At 38.4% G+C, this 19936-nt stretch overlaps 1 protein-coding gene across 3 annotated transcripts in view; it reads left to right on the forward strand.

The window, feature by feature from the left end:
- Window positions 1-4055: 4055 nt before the first annotated feature.
- LOC115918242 (nuclear cap-binding protein subunit 3-like) overlaps window positions 4056-19936 on the forward strand; it is a 66975-nt gene continuing 51094 nt past the window's right edge. For all 3 annotated transcript variants that reach the window (XM_030991723.1, XM_030991724.1, XM_030991725.1), the window contains exon 1: window positions 4056-4295. In XM_030991723.1, the coding sequence (XP_030847583.1) occupies window positions 4071-4295 (225 nt within the window). In that variant the 5' untranslated portion in view covers window positions 4056-4070. The remainder of the gene's footprint in view (window positions 4296-19936) is intronic.

A 19936-nucleotide genomic window follows, 5' to 3' on the forward strand; every position in this document is an offset into this window, starting at 1 on the left:
GCAGGAAAAGCCCGCGAAAAGCCCGCGAAAGGGGGGTTCGGAAATGTTGGCACTCCTCAGATAGGGGGTGCTTTCAAAAATAGGGTACGAGCATATGCGTACCCTAAATAACACTGAGTGGGGGGCCGGGGTGCTAAGTTATGAACGCATTTATATATCATCATAACGTGACTTAACTCAAACCGCTTGTCATCCATTTAAGACTTGTGAACAAATCAGCCGACGGTGTGTCATATGTCTTGTTCAATATTATTATTGCGGCCCTCTTTTGAATTTTTTGCAGCTTAGTTGTATGAGAATGAAATCGGTTCGACCATTCAACAGAGCAGTAATCTAATCGTGGCAACACTAGACTGTTATAAAGTAACGTTAAGGATTTTTGAGGCAAAAAACTCTTTGCTCTCTTTATCATGCTAATGTTTTTCTGGGTAAGTTTACTTATGTTTTCGATTTGTTTAGACCATTTTAATTCTTCATCTATTAAAAGTCCTAAGCATTTGGTGAATTGAACTCTTTTGATCAAATTGCCGTTTAATGAAATGTTGAAAGATTCAATTTTCTTGAGATTAGCAGGAGAGCCTATTAACATGACACAAGTTTTTTGAGTGTTAAGAACAAGACGATTTTCGTTAATCCATGCCATGACTCTGTTTAACGCAACAGTGAATTTTTTTTTCCACAACAGTTGCATCATTTGCACTGACGGTAAGTGTCGTATCGTCAGCATACATATTTGTGATACCTTCAGGAGTACATTCAGGTAGACTATTAACATATATTGAAAATAAAAGGGGACCAAGAATTGAACCTTGTGGCACACCTAATTTAATGGTTGATGGATGCGACTTGGCTCCTTTGAATTGGGTCACTTGTTGTCGATCCCCTAAATATGATTTGAACCATAAATAGTCTATATTACTACAACCTATACAAGCTAGTTTATGTAGAAGTAGCTCATGGTCAACAGTATCAAAAGCCTTACGAAGATCTATGAAGGCAACTCCAGAAATTTCTTTGTTATCAATATTCAACGACCAATGATTTACAAGTTTTGCAAGGGCAGTAGCTGTTGAATGTTTAGGTCTAAATCCAGAATGATTAGGGTGTAATAATTGATTCACGTCCAAGAATTCACTGAGTTGTTGGTGGACGGCCCTTTCTATAATTTTACTCACGATAGGTAATATTGAAATGGGGCGGTAATTATTCAAAAAAGAAAAATATGGAATGTGCCGACTGATTGGTAAGCGTTATATACGTCATTCATATAATCACTGATTGGTTACAAGTGTGTCACACACAGAGGGGGGGGGGGGGGCAGAGGGGGCAAAATGCACCCGAAAAGTGCCCCTTTTTACATAAGAAAAGTGCCCCTTTAATTTTGTAAGAAGTGCCCCTTTTAACATAGGAATAGTGCCACTTTTACTTTGAAAAGTGCCCCTATTAATTTGTAAAAGTGCCCCTTCCCCTTTTCACCTCTGATAAGTGCCCCTTTTATTTTCACACGTGCCCCTTTTCCTTCGACAAGTTCCCATTTTCCTTTGACTATTTATTTACGGTTGGGTAATGTCGGCCGCGTGATTTGACCCTTCGCGCAGACATGTTATGCGCAACTTATGAGTGTGCGCATGTGTAAGTGTGAAGGATTTATGAAACTGTTGAAACCAATTTGGAATTTTTAATGTTAATACTGTTAAGTGTTATATTGTTGGAATATTTATCTTTTAACTGCTGAAGATTGGAACTTACCAGATGATTATTGTTTAATTTGAACTTTTTGGACTGTTCAAGCACGAAATGACAAGGCGACATGAATGGCTACAGCGGGTAAGTTTGAATTCTTTAACTTTTACAGCAAAATCTTTAAACATCTTCCAAAATGTAATCGTCCACCCTCCATCACCTCCAGTCAAAACTCTTCTTCGGAGTATTTAGGAGGAAAAGAATCCAAGATCCAAGAACAATGAATATATGAATGAACTATTTAAAACAAATATGCCTTTATTCGAGTCTCTGGATTAAATTAAAACTATAATGGTCCCTCGGTGAGTGCAATACACCAGTTTACAGTTGTGTGCGCCATTTTAAACAAGGCCAATGACCTAGAGGTCATGTATTTATGCGTAAATTAAGATTGCGCCCATGCAAATTATGATGATATCACTGCCTGCGCGCTGCGTTGTGCGCGCATATCATCATTTGCATGGGCGCAATCTTAATTTACGCATAAATACCAGAGGTCAGAGGTTATTGGCCCCAATTTTTGGGCCAATAACCTTTGACCTCTGTCTGCGCATGCGCACTGATACAACTGTAAACTGGTGTATAGTGCTATTTTACTTCGGGGCTATGCACCTCAGCAAAATAGCACTATTGCAGGTTACCTTCGGCCGATATAGTTTTAACCAGAGCCTCTCATGGCAGTATATGAGGCAGATACTGAAGCGAAACAGTAGAGTATTTTAATAGACATCATCTATCTTTTAACTCAAATTTATACTTTTCCATAACGTAAAGCGGGTTTTTATAAATTATTAAAACGTAGCATATTGTAACAATATAGTTTGGTGGTTATGCTATCACTCTATTTTCTCTCTCTCTGTCAGTCTTTCTCTATAATCTCTGTCTCTCTCTCCATCTCCATTCTTCTTTCCTCCTTTTCATCTTGTTCTTTTCTTTCCCCCCTTTTCATAAATAGTTTCTTTCTTCTCCTCATTCCCCTTCTTAGTGCGCTGTCTCCTTACCCCATATTCATTAAAAAGAAAACGATGTCACTTTGGTCCCCCTATTTTTTCTTATCATTTACCAAATCTCCCCCCCCCCTTAAAAAAAATAAATATTAAAGAATTTAAAATTTTAAAAATGTGGGCATCAGAAGGGGGCATCGGTCCGCCGTCCTAGCCATCCCCTTTAAAGTGACTCGGTAACATTGTTGAAGGTTTATGAAAAAAAATTGTATGAAATGTTACTTATTATATTTCTTCTAGGCTTCTACTCTACTAACATGCAAACAATTCTCAAACCACAAAGATATTCATGGTTTTCTTTGAAGGCGTCACTGTGCGACATCCTTTAACAGTTAATTCTCCCAACCATTTTTAATTTTCCCAACCGTTTTCCATGAAAATAAGACATACGACAGGCTTTAAAAAAAAAAAAAAAAACTTTTCATTCATTGCTATAATTATGTAACGATTTACATTCACCTAAAATGTAATTAAATTGTAATAATATAGTTGAGAGAATTAAGGAATCGATCAGATCAGTTTTCTCCAATTGTTATCGTCAATAATGATCTGTTTTCACTCGAACTTTCAAATTATATTTAATTGTACATCTCCATGGATCTTGGAATGTAATAGTTTTCAAACACTACCATAAGACCGTACCCCATTTTACCCCTTCACCTCTCAGGGACGGATCCAAAATTGCAGGGAAAAAGCTAAGAAATATATATTTTGTGTTTGGTATTTGGTTTGGTTTATTGAAAAATCACATCAAACAAGCAGCTCGCAGGATGAAAATGTTCAATTTACAAACAAGTTAAAAATATAGAGAGATATAAACATAATAGCATTCAGAAATGCAGAATGTACCACAGAGCATTTTAAGGTTCAAAATGTTCCCGTACCCCACGCCGTAAAGGCTTCGTGCTCGCAATTTCGTACATTTCACGCCCCCCCCCCCCTGCAAAATCCTGGATCCTCCCCTGCCTCCTGACGCACTTGTATTTGACAAAAACTTTCAAAAAAAGATCACACGGTGATTGGTCGAAAGTTTTTTGCATTGCATGTCAAATCTGACTCACCAAGGATATTAAAAAAATGAACCATAACCCAAAGGAAATCATATAAAACCAACAAAAGTAGATCTTATTATTATACATGTAGGAATGCTTTCATCTGCAATTAAATTTCCTATCAATTAGGTGAATTTTTTTTAACCTTTTTAGAAATTCGCGAGCTTGCTATAGCTAGCTCGATCGGGCATGCAGCGAGCGCCGATCTTTGCTCTCGATCGCTCGCGCCTCGCGCATGTTCGCGGAATTAGAATTTTGATTGATTGTAATCATGGCGGACCAGGAGACGAAATCCCGAGACGATGTTGTGTCTCCTGTGAACGACAGCGACTTAGAAAGCCAAGATGACAAGGAAGAAGTATTTCTCCTGGAGAGTGACTCCGAAGATGATTCCGACAGTGAAAGGAAACCAGTGGATTCGGTGCAGGTGGAAAAAATAGAGCGGAAAATGCCGGGGATAAATCCGAGAATCGACCAGTCATTGTCAGACATAGTGGTGGGTATTGTTTTTGACATAACGTGTCCCCACATATCGCTATCTGTGTCAGTTCAAATCAACGTTTAAAGGGAAACTATGAAGTTCAATTTATTACTGTCCCGTTGATTTTTCTGACTCTTGATGTAAATGTGATTACTGCAAGATATCATTGGATTAAAGAGTACCATACCATAACATACATTTGATTCAGATCTAAAGTGAAAAACTTGAGTAGAATCTAGAAATCTAGGATGATTATTCAGCATGTAGAGTACTAAAGGAGCCCGTAATCGGCCAGCTCCCGTTTTCGGCCGATTGGTTGGATGCAAGGTAAAATCACTCTAAAATACATCGCATAATAGCGTAACACATATCCCACACATACCATACCATGCCAGTGTCACTGAAGAACCACATTTGCAATGAAAAATATATCCTAAAATATCACATTTTAGCGATGTAATCGCCGGTCCCGCTACCCGAATCTGAAAAATCGAGTATCTTACGCGTGTCTGTAAGAAATATGGGTACCATAAAATGAGCTTTATTTCAAGTATTTTTCAGATTTAGAGCCCGATTTTGTGCTGGTCGCAAGCTCAAAAGTATCTCATCGCATGTATTAAATCAATGCAGCCGCACACCGCGACGCACACACGATATCTCTGTCTAATTCAGATTCCAACTTCCGATCACCGCTGTGCCTGTCTTCGGCCAGGCGAGCACCAGGGAGCTCAGGCGTGGGATACCTGCTCCGCCCGCTTGTGCTGTACATCAGCGCGGAAACGCACGGCGCGCGCGAGCGCTTCCTATTGACTTTGTACATGCGGCCGTAAACTGAAACGCTCGGCCGATAACCGGCTCCAAAACAGTGAAAATTGAAATGAATATTGTCATGGCAATTCGTGATTTTTTTCTGGGATTCTTTTTTTGTTTAAATAATAATAATATTTGCTTCATGATTTGAACAAGAAATGATAATAAATAGGAAGTAAAGAGTCCTAAAAATAGGATTTTGTCTTAAGTGGCCGAAAACGGGCTCCTTTACTCTAGAACTTTCGGCGCTAGTTTGTAGTTTAGTTCCGTATCCATTTTTTTAGCAGTTTAATATCCATTCTTAACAAATGAATTTTAGCCCAATTTTTAACTAATTTAAATCGTAATCATATATTGCATTTTCCACCTGAATTTGGATCACATCCGACATCGGGAAACCTTCGTTTAGGGCTTCGAAGTCGACATCGTCGCTCAGTACCATCTCTACGCTGTAGTCCTGCACCTCAAACTGAAGCTATCAGTCCAAAATTATGCAGACTTCTCTTATGCGCGATACCATAAACCATACGAGAAGTCTGCATAATTTTGTACGGATAGCTTTAGTTTGAGGTGCATGACTACAGTGTTGAGACGGTACTGAGCGACGACGTCGACATCTAAGCCCTAAACGAAGGTTTCCAGATGTCGATTGTGATCCAAATTCAGGTGGAAAATGCAATATATGATTATGATTAAAATGAGTTAAAAATTGGGCTAAAATTCCTTTGCTAAGAATGGATATTAAACTGCAAAAAAAAATGGATATGGAACTACACTAGCGCTGAACTTTCCGCATTGAGCGCTGTGCAATTAGTTTATGCTCTCCCTTTGGTTGAGCCGCTCGAGCGGCTTCAAATTTAAGTGAGAGAGATCTCTGAATTTAATTGAGAGAGGGCTCACTCAAGGCTCACTTAATAAAGAGCGCAAAGCTGACAATGCCAATACGTAAATCATGTCGTGCTTTAAACGGGCGACGCACTTCACACATAATTAACTGACGCACACTCACTGACTCAGCAAGACAGCATACTGTAGGTACACACATAAAATATAAAAATCAACCAACATTTCAGTACAACTTGGTAGTTTGTACCTTAAATATGATGAAGATGAGAATATTAATAGGCCTTGTCAGTAGTTTTGGGGTGTATTAGCAGACATTGGTCCAGCAGAGAACATGCCTAAGCAGGTTAAAGAGAGGAAACATGAACATTTATATTTTGGATTATATTTTGGGCTAGTGACAAGTGTGCTTTCACACAGCCTGTCAAACGCCAAGTGCGCCACTTTCATTGGTTTTTCTCATTCCCACTCAATGGGCATTAACTTCACACAAATCTTGCATGTGAAGGAACGAAGCATGCCTCTAGCGAAAGTGCACTGGCGCCTGATTTAATTAATATTGGTGGATACATACAATACCATGTTATCCAGGCTCAATTTATCTTGGCCAAAGGCACAAACCAATGGAAAAGTTAGGATATTATTACAATCATACACCACAATTGATGAATGACACCATAGCCTCATGTCTCCATTCAATGCTAATTTTATTCTTCGGTTGTCTGATTTTCCTCTGAAAACCTGTTTCTCATATTCTGTCTTTTTTCAACAACTTATTTGGTGATGACTGTTTTCTGTAAACGGTTAATCCATTGAATACTGGAACCAAATCACGGATGTATTAAGTCATATGGGAAAGAGAGAACTCAGTAGTCGGTAGCTTAAATTCATGAACAAAATTGGTAGTGAACTGGGCTCCATTCACAAAGCCCTTTTTTCAATGACAAATGACAAAAATGAGTGACAATCTGCTGATAACCAATCAAAAGCAAGAATTTCACTAGCGTACCGGTATAACAAAACCTGTCATTTGTCACTGATGACAAGTTTTGTGAAATGGGGCCCAGGTTCATTTTGACAAGTTTAAGGTGGGAAACCCAATTCTAGCAAGCTAGCCAGATGGGAAGATTCACTTTTCAGGTTGCATGTACATCTACTATTGTAAGCTTCAATTTGAATCCTTGGGATTTGCTAAAAATTTATCACTGGAACAAGTGAAAGAGAAGGTTGAGTTCTGGTAGCTGACAAATATGTCGTGAGCTTTCTGATTATGTCAGTTTAGACTTTGTTTTAATCGTGGAAGAAATGTCTCCTAAAATGGATATTGCTCATAGAATGCCCCCACATTTGTATTTCTGGAAAGTAGAGACTGAAAAGTTTGGACCAATCATTTCTGTGTACGGTGCGTGTGATCTTGAGCAATATTGAGTCAACTAGTTTTCATAGTGATTATTCCTGAACAATACATAAATTATTTTTCATGTAATACATGTACATGAACATAATCAATCGTTTCCAGTTGCTTCCAGACAGCTTCTTCGACTACAGTATGTACTGTAATTGCATGGCCAGATTCAGAACCCAACTTTTTCTGCAACCCTTGCTCAAGTTGCTGTCAGGAGATTACTCAAACCAGATTTGTTTTCCTTTTCTTGTGGGTCTACTGGGACATGTGCTGTGTGATTTTGTCAAACATTATTTTCAGCATTAAAAAAAAGTAGAAAAGATATAAAACTGTAATGTATTGGCCATAGATGGCAGTATACATCTATCCTGACTTCACTGCTTGCACAATACTGTGGTGAATTTGGTATAAATTCTCTTGTTCACCTAAACCTTGTTTTTAACCAGGATTCCACAAACTAGAATACAATAGTTTATGGATTATTCTGATATTTGTGGTAATTCTTGGAAGCCTTTAGTCATTTATTCATCCATTATAACAACAGGCAATTATGCATGTGGATTTTAACTTAATTTAATTGTTAAAACTTTAAACCTACCAAAATCCTAGGAAATTTAGGAGACTAGTGGGGCGTTGCAAAAAAGTTGAGTTACCATCGATTGCAAATATCAATTGCAACTTGCAATCAATCGCAACTTTCTTGCAATGCCCCATAAGAGTTTGCAATCATGCTTTGGTTCCAATCTAGAATCATATATAATTATAAATAAATTACTACAGAGTTTTTACCACTGATAACCCTTTCCGAAATTCATTTCTTCTTCCTGAATTTCTGATTTCTCAAAGCTTTCATTTTGTATTCCCGGGAAATGAAAAATATCTTTCCTTTTTGTATATGAGGTATAAGACTCTGAGATGTTTTTATTTTTGTACTTTTTGTGTCATTTTCAGATCTAAATTGGGCCACATTTGGTGTATAAATTAAAAATAAAATGTAAGAATTGTAATGTTCACATTCATTTTATCTTGAGGCATACTGCCAGTTAATGTATTTGTTCATCACTGTACATTTAATGTACATGTAGGTCATGCTCCAAATGATACGCCTATCGGTTGTTCCATTATCAATATAATGCCATAGCTCACCAGCTTCTAAAGCCCCAGTCCCATATAAAGCCGGATCAGCACGGACGAGCACGGACCACTCCGGACCATCCCGGACCATGGTCTGGGGTGATCCGGGATGGTCCGGGATGTTTTGTTAAAAAAAAGTGTGATGCTTTTAAGCTACAGTCCCATATATGTCCCGGACCGTCCCGGACCATCCCGGACCCCATCCGGGGTGATCCGGGATTCGGTCCGTGTTGACACCGTGTTGGCACCGGGGTGGTCCTGGATGGTCCTGGATGGTCCTGGGCGGTCAATAACTCACTCCCGGACTGCCACGGATCAACACGGACCGCCCCGGCGCCACTACGGATGACCCCGGACCCAGCACGGTGGCTACACGGATCACCCCGGATCAAACTATTGTCCCGGACCGTCCCGGACCACCCCGGCAGTTTTTGACCGTCAAAAACATCCGGGGTCGACTCCCGGACCGCCCAGGACCATCCAGGACCATCCAGGACCATCCAGGACCATCCAGGACCACCCCGGTGCCAACACGGTGTCAACACGGACCGAATCCCGGATCACCCCGGATGGGGTCCGGGATGGTCCGGGACGGTCCGGGACGTATATGGGACTGTAGCTTAACATGGATTGACAGTTTAGTGTACGATATCAGAAAGTTTTAGATATCTCAGACTCGAAACGGAAGGAAAAAGAATGTCTACTGGAGAGGAAAGAGAAGATCTGTTAAAGGGGGGATAGGCTGATGGTTTGCTGCCCTCTCATGCTTGAACAGTGCTGTTAGTAGAATCAGAGTTAAGTGGCATGGACAAGTAAATTCTCTGAAGGGACTTGCGGTACACAAAGCTGACTGATTTGTGGGAGCTGTATTTCATTAGACTCTTCTCTAACGCAGCAGAACAAAATCAGACCAGCTGTTCTTCTCAGAATTTCAACCGATGGAGTTTTACTTTCACTTCTTCAAAAGAATAGAAATTCATGATATTTCTCAAACAGCTGGCTGTATATTTGTGGGTTTCTCGGCAAGGTTAATGGTCGTGATTTAATTTGTATGATTTTTTTTTTTAAAACAGGAATCGTGTTGGAACTAATCTACTCATGAGTTTTCTGGAAATTCAAAAAACATGACCTGACCAATGTTTGCTTGGAAATCAATTTTCATTGTCTTTAATATGATATGAATTTGGCAGCTGCCTAAACCACTAATTAATTAAAGCACGCTTAATCAGTGAATTGTTCCATGGAGTCTACAGCTACAGTATCTACATGTAGTCAAATATAAAATCCATTAGTGCGAAATCCATTAGTACGAAATTCAAATTACCATAAACCTACCCGGTAGAATTAATGTTAACTTAATGATTTTCCATAGATTCTACAAATCCAACATTTCAGATTTCACAAAAAGGCCTGTTCTTTGTCACTTTTTTTCCTAATCCTAATCCTAATAGGAGAATGTATCCCATTTCATTGAGGAAATATGAGTCATTATAGTGATAGAAATGGCTTGGAAATGCCAGCAACATCCAATTACTTGCGGGGCGAGACAGATAATGAAAGGAAAGAGGATGACATAAAACTTTCACATGTGGGACTGAGAATTGAATCTATTGAATGTGATTGGAGAGGATGTTTGCATTTTATTAAAACCACTCAATTTGTCTGCTATGCCTCAATGAGACTTGGCAGTCTGTGGGACAGTGGACAAGCTTAGAGAAAGAGACTATTCTCTATGTGCTGTTCAAATGAGTTTCAAAGTTTAAAACTTTCAAAACATTCATATGGATTGCTGATTTGTCCTCAATCTGCTTGATTAACTTTAAAGTTATATTAGTATAAGTAGCAAAACAAGCTAAAAATGAAAATTGTAGATCATCATAGTCTCAATTGTTCCACATGTATTGCAAGATATACATGTGCCCAAAATTTCGACATTCTGTCCATAACTTTCAATATATTCTAAAGTATACATCAGAATGAAATTCCAATTCTATGCTCCAATTGCCATTCTGACATGCCGAAACATATCGTAGCTGTTATTCCCTCTGGGGATCGTGTAATTACAAACATGACAGCTGTGCATTTCTGTTTCACACATGCTAATTTACATCACAGCCCGGGATGTAATTTTTTTCTTCTTCAAAGAGGCAAAACTTATAAACAATGTACAATGGCTTGAAATTGTTGAAAGAAACTTGATAAAAGGTTTTCAGAGGATCACCCAAACTCTACTCTGGCTATAAAGTACTAGTTTGGCTAAGAGAGATTAGACCACCCAGGGTGGTCACTGACAGGTGGCTATCTCATCAACTCAGCTCTCAATTAACAGAAGAAAAAGAGGATCATGGGGACCAATGGTCAACGATTAAGCATTGTTTTTCTATATAGAGGGAGCAAGTAGCTACAAGTAGTACAGTGGGGCTTTAAAGTACACATTTGAACGGTTTACTTTATCCTCCTTGTTGTATAGCGCTCAACGTATACAAACAATTGATGTCCCCCCTGAGACTCGACCTTAAGTAATTGATTGCATGATGTGTATCTTGTCATGCACCCAAGGTATCATGAATGGGTGTCATCATGACAAAGGCTGAGTGGATGTTGGAAGGGAAATGAAGGTGTTAAGCTCTCGTGGGTCGAGTCAGGAAGCAATTGGCAGGATGGGTTGTCACACACACACACACGCACATACACTGGCCAAGCTAGAGCCGATGGCACCGTTGCTGATAGCTATGTTCACACGCAATTTTAACTTTTAGTTTGCAAAACCTTGAACTTATATACAACAATCCACAATGGAGGGTTCACATTGGACAGAAAAAACCCTGAAGTATTCATCTACAAGTCGGACAAGCAGTCATTTTAACTACAACTTAAAAGCTGATGTGAGGACCCCTCCCCCCTATACTCATAGTTATCACACCAGGGAGGTGAGATTTTTTACCAACTTGTACCGCTTAGGCATTGTTGGCTAAATAGAGGGCGTAAGTAGCTACAAGTAGTGCAGTCCCGCTTTAGGATCACCTGTGGTTTGTAACTTTGAGTTTACTTACCAAACTTTCTGTAACCATGAGTGCATCTGCATGGTTGTCCCTAACTACAAGAAAAACTTTGAAGTTTAAGGCCACGACCTAAACTTAAATTTGATAAACTGTCGTGTGAACGTATCTATTGTTGTATAGCACACAGCTGGCCTTACTTTGTCGCAACCGCATCATGGGACTTACCTTGACACTAGGCAGGAATTCCTCTCGCAATCTCAGTCTTCAAGATTCAAGAAAGGAATTCGTTCTCAAAATATTGTTTTTGGTGGTAATAAACAGAGGAAGATAAAGATTAAAAGGATTAGACAGGATGAAAAAGGTCCTCCATGGTAATTGCAGTTTTAAATTAGTGAATTTATTCAAGGTTTAATTATTTGTTCTGTTTAAGGAAATCCAAAATATTCTTTATTTTGGTATCTCTTATAGTCTTGAATAGAACCACACGGTGACACCTATAGATTATTAACACATAGCACTCTTACCCTGAGATGAATTAAAAAGGCGATCAACTAATCAATTCCACTTTAAATTTCATTAAAAAGATAATAAGGCAAATTATAAAAAATGTCACACTACTGCATTTGCAAATAATATTTAGAATAGCAAAATGAGGCTGTGGTCAGTCAAAGATGACTATCAAGTACCTTGATATCATTTGTGTTACCTTTGAGTTGAAAAATCAACACTCGAAACCATATCACTGGAGTAAGTGATTTCTTCTGAGACTGCCACAATAAATGCAAGATGTGTTCAAAATATGAATCAGGGAAGTACATGCTGTAAATTAGCTCATCTTTGATACATATGTTTCCAACAAAGTCGTAATGAGAGCTGTATGTTGTTTCCTCCTTTTTCCCCCTTTTCTCCATTTTTCCTTTCTTTTCCCCTCCGGAATGATCTTAATACTGAAGATACAGCTGTAGATGTATGTTGTGTATAAAGTTCAAACTCTTGATGTGACCTCCTGGAGACCTGCAGAAAAAAAGAGGATGGATAGATTTCTCTTTTTAATTGATACAAAAAGAGAAAAGAGGACAGGAGGAAGGGAAAAGAGTATGCAATAGATTTGAAATTGTACCGTTAAAGCATCAGTTTGAGATACATGTAGAAAAAGAGAGAGAGAGAGAGAGAGAGAGAGAGGGGGGGGGGGGGTAGTATATGGAGGATGGGGATATGTATGATAGGAAGGAAAGAGGGGGGGGGGTAGCAAGGCACGAATGAGGAGGGTAGAGAGGGAGGGGTTGAATATGGTAGAGGAAAAGATAAAATTATAAAAGAGTTGGTGTGAGAGAGGCAGAAGTGTTGTACATTTTTATGATGACAAGAGTAATTAATATAAAAGTACTGGACATGCTTTGGATGTAGAGGGTCAGCAAACAGTAGATAAAGAAAAAGGATGAGAGGTGGGTTAGAAAGGGGAGGGGGCAGGGGGGGGGGGAGGCAAAGAAAGAAGCAAAAAGGTGAGAGAAAAAGAGTTAGAGGGAGATACATGTACACTGTATGTATGGGTAGAAGGAAAGAGATTATGAAAAATTGAATTTCAGCGAGAGGGATAGGAAACAAAGAGTTGTATAATGATGATACACCTGTCCACCGATCATCCCGAGAAGTGACAGCTTTCGAGTGAGTACGACTTCCTGCCAATTCTTGCCAAGATGTCAACTCCATGTTCTAGTTTGAGTGTTATATGGGCCTGAAATAGATGTCATTATTGGTATGTGCTGATAGATATGCTACTCACATGCATTAGTCATCTTGGACCCAACCCTCCATTCTTTGTTCATTTTTTTGACTTTTAGAATGGTAATCCAACATTTGCTGCAGCAACATTCACCTCAGGATTTTTTTCGTCAAAGATACAGGGTTAGGGCTAGGGTGTGATGGATGTTTTAGGGTTTAGGATTAGATTGGATTGGATCATTGGAGTTTTCGTTAGGACTTGAGTTAGTCACTAGTGAAAGAAGGATCCAAAAGTTGTTCCCACATCATTCACAGTAGAATTTATCTTGTCAAAGGTATGATGTCAGGGCTAGGGTAGCTGGTTTGGGGTTAATAGGTTTAGAGGTAGGGCCAGGGTTAGCTACCCCTGGACCTAATACAGTGTTTGATCCAGGGTTGAGCTAGGAATGTGCTCAGTCGATTAGAACATCAACCATTACATGCTGTACAGGTAACAAAAAGTTGTTATAACAAAGTTGACACTTTTGATAAGAATTTAAATGTTACTGTCGTTATTAAGCTGAATATGGCACATTAAACACAATTGAAAGACGTTTGAGAAATCAACTCAAGGACAATTTTAGTATCCATTGTATTGCCTATGTAGAAATAATGTTTAGTTTTTGTAATACACTGTATGTAGTGTTTTTTCTTCAAATGTGTGCCCATTTAAAGAAGTGATGCACAAGACTCTTGAAATTGTCTTTGGTTGATTTCTGAAAGTCGTGGCTATATAATGTTACTATGTTAGTGCTGTTAAGTTGAGAGAGTAGATGTCATTTGGAGTTAGTTTTATGACACAAATCTTGTGATTTAAAACATATCCTTTCTGTGACACATATCTGGTTATTATTTAATGATGTGTTTCCTGTCAACATTTATCACTAGTGAAGAAAGAGATGTCATGAAATGGTACAATGCAGTTTGATCTAATACCATTCTCTTCTGTATGTGAATTCTTTCTCAAATTTAAAAGTTCTTAAACAAATAATTTTTGTTATGCCTCTATCCACTGTTTTGTGGTTGTCCAGTAATTGGAAATTGGTGATGCAGTCATGTTTATTCTCTCTCTTTCTGTAATTGCTCTGTTTAGTTTATATCAAAAAGGAAGAAAGGTAAAAATATTGAATTATTTTACATTTTGGTGCAGATAAGCGAAGCAAACTAACATCCTTAAAGTTTTGAATAGTTTACAGCTCACTTCAGGAAAAGGGAACATATTATTATTCTATTTAATGTTTGTTTGTTTGTTTGTTTGTCGTTTACTTTTAGCAGACACAGTAATGACCTGTAATTCCTTGTCAGTCCATCACTAGATTGTGTGGGCTGTGCTGTACAACCAAAAAAATAAGAGTTTCATTTGTGTAGGCATGGGCTTTGAAGTGGGAAGCCGTGAGAAGGCTCATAGGAAACAGGGTTTGCAAGTTAGCAATTTTATTTCATCGTTTGCAGATGGAGTTTCCCTGGCTACTGCGCTCTTTAGCGTTGTGATGGAAAGATCTGATCTCTGACGGGAGTGATTTCATTAAATCGTGGTGATAGCGATCTAAGGAAGACAAGATATGTTTGGCTCATGCAAGTCAAAGTTGTTGTAGGTCTGCGAATCAAAAGTGATCTTTGTCACCTCCTCGAGACCTATGGTTTTGCTCAAGGTGCGTTTCCATTTGTCCGAGATTCCAAAGGAACCTACATTGTAATTCAGATCTTTGGACAGTAGTGTGCTTCCAAATTAGCCTACTTATTTGAATTAAGATGCAGTTGATGATATTTCACAGCTGACTTCAGAATTCACATACTGTAATCTTGGTCTAGTTTGTGTAATAGCCCAACATTTATCCAAACTTTGGGTCAATTTGTGGTAAAGATGCATACATTAGACTAATTGCATTATCCCAGCATGCATTAGCATCCACATTTAAAAATCATGTCTATCACATGACACAACACAACAACAAAACCAATAACAACAACAACAACAACAATAATATTAACACTATCTTATTTCTCGATGGGAGCCTCATCAACCTGACTGCCGTTTTTCGTGAGGGCCCTGCAATTATTATTACCGCTAGCGTGGCTACACATTTAGGTACCCATTAGATGCACCTGGGTAAAGAGGGGATGATGTTTATAAAATGCCTTGTCCAAGGATGTAAGCACCGAGCAAGGATCAAACCTGGGAACTCCGGCAAGCATCGCTTGTCTTTGGATAATGAAAACATGGAAGTTCACCTATAAAATGAACTTCATGTGAATGCAAATTTCACGGGAAATGCTGGATGGTCTAATTTCTCAAGCTCTATCTTGCTTTTAAGGCTAATGAGAGTGTACCTGCATATTATTCGGCTTCTAAACTCCTTAAGTATGGAAAAGGTGGGGGCAGAGAAGGGCCTGTACAGAGTGAATGAGGGGGAAGTAGAAAAGATGGGGAGGAAAAGAAAAAGGATGGAAATTTAGGAGGAAAGGAGAGAAAATGGATGGCATGGAAACAGTAGAGAAATAATAAGAAATAGAGAGAAAAATAATATGGGAATGAGGAGGGGTCTGCAAGGACGGAACAAGGAAGAGAAATAGGGAGGAAATGAGGGCAAGATCTATAGAGACAGAGATAGCAAGAGATGGAGATAAGTTGAAACATCTGTAATAAAACCTTTGGAATTAAGGAGATCTAATACCTCTTACTGTATACGTTATACTGAATCTTTTTTTTTTTTCTTTCTTTTTTCTACAGAAGTTCAAAATGTTTTCCTTTTGTTAATTTGTTATTATATCCGGTGAATCTTTTTTTTCATTGCAACTGTTAACAAGTACAACACTTTTGTCAAATATAAAAGACATTTAAACCCCATGGTGATATTATTTTTTTTCTTCTTAGGTTGTAGTGAGGTGTTATAGACTAGTAGATTTGAATCAATGACTTCCCTATCATACTTGTTGCTGAAACTTTAACACCATGTACATGTACATTTACATACAGGTATACCAACAGGGTTTAGACATTTGGTGCAATGTTGATATACTGTTTTGTTTCTGAGGCCAATGTATTGGGGGAGGGGGTATATGTTGTGAGGTGGTGTTTTCACTGTAATGTTTTGTTTCTGCTCTTAATTAGATTTCTGTCCTGTATATGTCTTTATTACAGAAGATAAAGACTCATCTTCAGGTATCATAGTTGTTTAATTAGACTATTTTAAGGTTCATGATAAGAATGATTCAATTTTGATATGAATTACCCAATAAAATATCAAAAACTTGGGGTCTGTTTAATTAGGGCAACTCTTGAGGGCTCTCTTACTACTCATTAGGGATGGTGGCGAAGCACCGCAAATTAGATTTGGCTTCACCAGAAGATTGCCTTCTCTCGAGAGAGCTGTAAAAAAGTCACGACCATTAGGCGGAGATTTCCTCCCATGATGCAAAGCAGTCTTGCATGATTTGATTAGTGTCTTGATGAAAGTGGTTTGTGATTTGACGGCTTGTTCAGAGGTATGAAGAAACAAGACGCAAAAGATTACGCTAAGCCTCGCGTCCCCTCCTTCATGAGTGTGTACTCATGAGGCCTGTCCTTATCAGCTCGAGATTGCCAAATATCCCGCTATTTGAACTATCCTGATCGCATATTATCCAGTTAATTTGCGTCTTCATCAGCCCAAAGTTGCAATTAGCGGGATATTTGGTTAAGATAATCATTCCAAGATATCTTGGTCTTGTTTCCAGAATATCCCGCTATTTTGGAAATAGCGGGCTAATTTGCGCCCATCCGAGTTACCGTTAGTTTGTGATGAGAGTATGGGTCTGGTCAAGACGCAATTTCGAGCTTTAGGATAATATCCGAGTCTGAAAATAGGGGGTTATTTGGCAAACTCGAGCTGATGAAGACCGGACTATGGTGATCCAATATTTGACTCTGGTGACATTTGCTCAGGGCTTCACTTAAAAATAAAAGTTTGGTTATGGCTTGAGATTTAGGCTACATTTAAGGTTAGGGGATAGTGTTGAATTAGGTCTTAGGGTTTAGGGTAGGCCTAGGCCTAGGCATATTCTTAGGCCTATAATGTTGGTTTACATTTAGGGTAGAGGGTTTGGGTAGGGTAGGCCTATAGTTAAAGTTAGGGTGAGAAGTAGGGTATAAGTTGGATGAGGTTAGAGTTAGGGTATATATACAATGTACATGTACATAGCCTTGGGTCAGTTTTTGGCTAGCGTATGATGTACAATCTTGTATATACATATCATCATGTATCATAGAATGTATTTATCGGTTTTACAGGCTTGCCATCATTTTTCAATATCACTCTTCGTCTTCCATGACGTAAATGCATTTATAGCACTTTGTGTTATCTCTTGACTGAAATTACCAACTGCGTGATTACGATTTGTTTATCTTCATCTCAATCTCTGGCAAAAGGTTAAAAGTGCATAACAAATTAGAGCAGTATTCTGTATGTAGTGTTTTTTAGACGTAGTTAAATTGAAAACAGATCAGGAGGAGACAGACTATGTAATGTACATACCGGTATGTCATTAATCAGCCTGAAATGATGCTTTTCAAATGACAATGTATGTCTTACAAAAAAATAGATAGCTTTACAATAAGTAAATTCTGTCTTTCTAGTCTAAACGCCATAAATGAAACAAAACGTACCACAAAATACATGTTTGAGCACCATTTCTAATGAAAACTCAATAAACAGAATCAGGGTCCCAGGGATGTCATAACAATGGTATAAATGGGCGGAGCTTATATATAAAAGTATAATGAAGCGAAGCGAATCTGGATGATTTTGGACTCTGTGTTTTCTGTTATTTTGTGAGTATTTTGACATTCCGTATATGTTTCTGACTCTTGCTTTAGTAATGTAAGGCTTTTTAAAGCCTCAAACTACAACCAGGAGCATGTTTTATCGCATCGAATCCGTGAAATAGTGAACTTTGGACTCAGTTTATTACTACCACTCAGAGGATCAAAAGTGCTGATAGTCCCAAACACGCAAAATTTCGTTTCCAACCTGCTTTTTCGTATTTCCGATAAAACCCTATAGTTAGTATACTTCTATGCCATGGTATTGCTGTTTAATGAGGCATGAAGTGAACATATCTATTGTCAGCGCTGATGGTCAACTACAATCATCTTATTGCCCCAGTCTGCTGCTACCTAGGATTTTATTGTGGACACTTTAAGCTTCATTGTTGGTAATTTAATCCAGCTCTACCGAAACCAACGATTACCATGGCAGATACAGACAAAGCCCAAATGAATACAAGGGGGAAGGAGAAAGAGAAATCTGCTTTGCTGGCATCAGTGATACAGGACATCTTTCGGGATAAAAGATTCATCGACTTAGTGGAAGAGCGCGTTAATAAACAACTAGCTGACATCAGGGAAACCATCGACACTCAACAGGCAAGGATCTTCGATCTCGAAATCGTAACAGACAGCAAGTCGAAGGAGATCGCAAACGTCCAAAACCAACTTGAAAATCAACACGAGCAGATTAAAACACTACAACGCAAGCTCGACCAACAGGAACAATACTCCAGGCGAAATTGTCTCCTGTTCTTTGGCTTCGAGGAACGCAGTGAAGAAGATACCGATGACATCATTCTTCAAGTGGCAAATGAAGTTCTCCAGGTCAATCTCTCCAAGGATGATCTGGAACGTACCCATAGAAATGGCTCCAGGCAGAAACATCAAGAAAAGAACCTGCCACGCCCAATCATCGCGAAGTTTACATCATATAGAAAGCGCCAGGAAGTAATCTCCAAACGACGGAAGCTCGCCGGTAAGCGGAAGTCCATCCAGGAAGATCTGACGAAAGCAAATCAAGACCTGCTTGCACATGTACGAACCTCTGAGAAAGTAAAAGCAGCATGGACACGAGATGGGCGTATTCTAATGACTGACAAAAACAACAAAAAACACTTGATCTTGTGCAAAGACGACCTACGGAAGTTTTAAAGTCTGGTTAGGGTAGGCACATTCTGAACTAAGTGAGTGAACTTTTCATTTAATTTTTTTCCCCCTCATTTAACAAAAATACTTGTTACATACTTTGTTATTACAGTATATTAATTGTTATGTTCTGTATTTATTGTACCCCTATGTTTTGTTGTTTGTCTTTATGTAGACGGATTGTCATGGTCATATTTAATGTTCTCCTTTTACATGGATGATACACATGACGCACAGTATCCCATATGCTTAAACCCAGTGTTTCCATTTTCTGATTTGAGCGATGATGAATTTAAGAATATTTTTTCAACACCATTGCATGAACATAAAATTGATATAAATAAATTTAAAAATACATTTAAACATTCTTTAGAATGTGATCCAGCGTGTGACAATGATGACGATGATTTTTTACAGGACGATATTGTTGAAAGTAATTATTATTTGGAAGATGAATTTATGTCTTTACCAAAATTAGATTCTGATTTTAGTATTATACATTTCAATGCAAGAAGTTTATCCAAGAATTTTTTAGCTATAAGTGAATTTATTCATTCATTAAGTTACTCTTTTTCTATTTATGGTTTCACGGAGACATGGATTCAAAGTAATACTCCCATTTTATTTCATTTAGAAGGATATTCATTCATTCATATTGATCGTATCAGTGGTAGAGGAGGAGGAGTGGCTTTTCTTGTCTTGGACTCTTTGAATTTTAAAATTAGAAATGATATTTTATTGCAATGCG

The sequence above is a fragment of the Strongylocentrotus purpuratus genome, unplaced genomic scaffold (assembly GCF_000002235.5).
Source record: "Strongylocentrotus purpuratus isolate Spur 01 unplaced genomic scaffold, Spur_5.0 spur5_scaffold_2, whole genome shotgun sequence".
In the NCBI taxonomy this organism is placed as follows: Eukaryota; Metazoa; Echinodermata; class Echinoidea; order Camarodonta; family Strongylocentrotidae; genus Strongylocentrotus; species Strongylocentrotus purpuratus.